General features: G+C 42.8%; 1 protein-coding gene across 1 annotated transcript in view; it reads left to right on the top strand.

Moving 5' to 3' along the window:
- itgav (integrin, alpha V) overlaps window positions 1–2,500 on the top strand; it is a 53,097-nt gene that overhangs the window by 37,780 nt on the left and 12,817 nt on the right. The window contains exons 19-22 of the mRNA XM_072685368.1: window positions 472–539; window positions 914–1,061; window positions 1,699–1,788; window positions 2,096–2,175. Coding sequence (XP_072541469.1) covers window positions 472–539; window positions 914–1,061; window positions 1,699–1,788; window positions 2,096–2,175 — 386 coding nt within the window. The remainder of the gene's footprint in view (window positions 1–471; window positions 540–913; window positions 1,062–1,698; window positions 1,789–2,095; window positions 2,176–2,500) is intronic.

The following is a 2,500-nucleotide window of genomic DNA, read 5'->3' as shown; positions in this document are numbered from 1 at the left end:
ATGACAAGGTTGTGGGTTCGAAACTTGGGCTTGGCAAGCTGCCACTGTTGGGACCTTGCCCTTGAGCAAGGCCCTTCACCCTTTCTGCTCCCTGGGCGCTGGAGTTGGCTGCCCAGATGTTCTGATGACCCAGTTGTCTAAAACCTCACATTTTGGTTCTCGTCAAAGTGTCCCTTCATCATCTTCAGGAACTGACTGTTCTGACTGTAGCTCCACCCCTTGGCAGATGAAGCCCCTGTAGATGAGGATAATCAGTGTTTACCTGTCAGTGGTGCTAATGTTATGGCTGATCCAGGTGTATCCAGAGGGTGAGGTCAGAAGATGACCACTAAATTGCAGCTGCTTAAATGATAGTCTTACTTCACAAACAGCAGAGCAGCCTGTTTTTTTTAGGTGTAGACAAAGCCTCCCTCTGCGCCGTTAGAGCTATAAATAGACGCTGACCCATCGTGTGTTGTTTCTTTTCCGTAGGCCCATATTCTGCTGGACTGTGGAGATGATAATATCTGTAAGCCTGACCTGAAACTGGCTGTGGTCAGGTGAGTCATCAGAGCTCAGAATTGCTGCTAATGAGAGACTGTAGCTCCGCCTCCTCAGTGTATATCACAATACCTACATTTAGTTATTAATATTCACCCTAATGAGAGACTGTAGCTCCTCCTCCTCAGTGTATATCACAATACCTACATTTAGTTATTAATATTCACCCTAATGAGAGACTGTAGCTCCTCCTCCTCAGTGTATATCACAATACCTACATTTAGTTATTAATATTCACCCTAATGAGAGACTGTAGCTCCTCCTCCTCAGTGTATATCACAATACCTACATTTAGAGCGTTATTAATTGTGTGTGTGTGTGTGTGTGTGTGTGTGTGTGTGTGTGTGTGTGTGCTCACTCTGCTGTGTTTCAGTGATCAGAAGCAGATTTATATTGGAGATGATAACCCCCTGACCCTGGAGGTTACAGCAATAAACGGGGGTGAGGGGGCTTATGAGGCGGAGCTGCACGTCATCATGCCCCCACAGGCCGACTTTATAGGGGTGGTCAGGAACAGTGAGGTAAGAGGAACACCAGCACTCACCGTCCACTGATCCATGTTCAGTTGAAAACGATAGTTTGGCATCACACTCAGTTTAATAGAGGCTTATCTTATGATTGTAGTTTGAATAGCTTTAAATATATAAAACGATCAAACTACAGAACTGTCATTTATACAACTTTAAATATATAAAGCTTTATATGTTTTATTAATTATATATTATAATTATTATTATATTATAATTATAGTATATATATTAATTATAATATATAACCCCTCAAAACCATTAGGCATTAGGAGCTAATGTTATGGCTGATATGCTGTACCAAACTATAAAAGTATATAATTTGTATAGCTTTAATATATATATAAATGTATATCAAACTATAAAGCCTTACAAAGCATTTCTACGGAGCTCTGCTCACGTAATACAGGCTTATTGGATCAATCTGTGGAGCAAACTGCAGACTAATTCACCCTCATTATGAAACAAAGGAATCTGGCTGAGACTGAACCCGGCTGAACTCCTGCAGTTTCAGTAAAAACATGTCTGCGAGGGTTTTAACGAACTGTTGGCGTTACTTTACCGTCGGAGTGTGAGCGTGGTTTTGCTGCAGTGCTGCTGTTCGGTCTCACGGTGTGTGTTTGTGTTGCAGACGCTGTCCCGACTCTCCTGTGCTTACAAGAAGGAGAACCAGACCAGAGTAGTGTGTGATCTAGGAAACCCCATGAAGGGAGGAACCAAGGTAAACACCGTAAAACTCAATCTCACACACACACACACACACACACACACACACACACACACACACACACACACACACACTCAGAACTGAACTGAATGTGTTTGTTTTCTTGTACTGCTATCTCTGTGAGGACCACATGTCCCCACAATGACAGAAAAACATTCATAAAGGAGACCAGGAGAGGACATTAACCTGGTCCTCACGTCAAAGCAGGCTGTTATCAACACATTCCTCATACATATAGTAAAACAAATGTGTATGTGTCTGTGTGTGTGTGTGTGTGTGTGTGTGTGTGTGTGTGTTTCAGATTATGGCTGGTTTACGCTTCAGTGTCCACCAGCTCTCAGAGCAGGACACCTCAGTCAAGTTTGAGCTGCAGATTCAGAGGTAATGTAAACTGCAGTGATATTGATTATTACAGATGTGGATCTATAGAAGCTTCACATTATAGAGCGCCCCCTACGCTTCCTGTAGTGTATTACAGTCTGTCAGAATGAGCGTGTGGATCATATGAACATTATAGAGCATTATAGAGCGCCCCCTACGCTTCCTGTAGTGTATTACAGTCTGTCAGAATGAGCGTGTGGATCATATGAACATTATAGAGCATTATAGAGTGCCCCCTACGCTTCCTGTAGTGTATTACAGTCTGTCAGAATGAGCGTGTGGATCATATGAACATTATAGAGCATTATAGAGCGCCCCCTACGCT

Source organism: Salminus brasiliensis, chromosome 8, assembly GCF_030463535.1.
Source record: "Salminus brasiliensis chromosome 8, fSalBra1.hap2, whole genome shotgun sequence".
Taxonomy (NCBI): Eukaryota; Metazoa; Chordata; class Actinopteri; order Characiformes; family Bryconidae; genus Salminus; species Salminus brasiliensis.
Note: the sequence above shows the minus strand (reverse complement) of the source record. Positions and strands in the feature narration are given on the sequence as shown.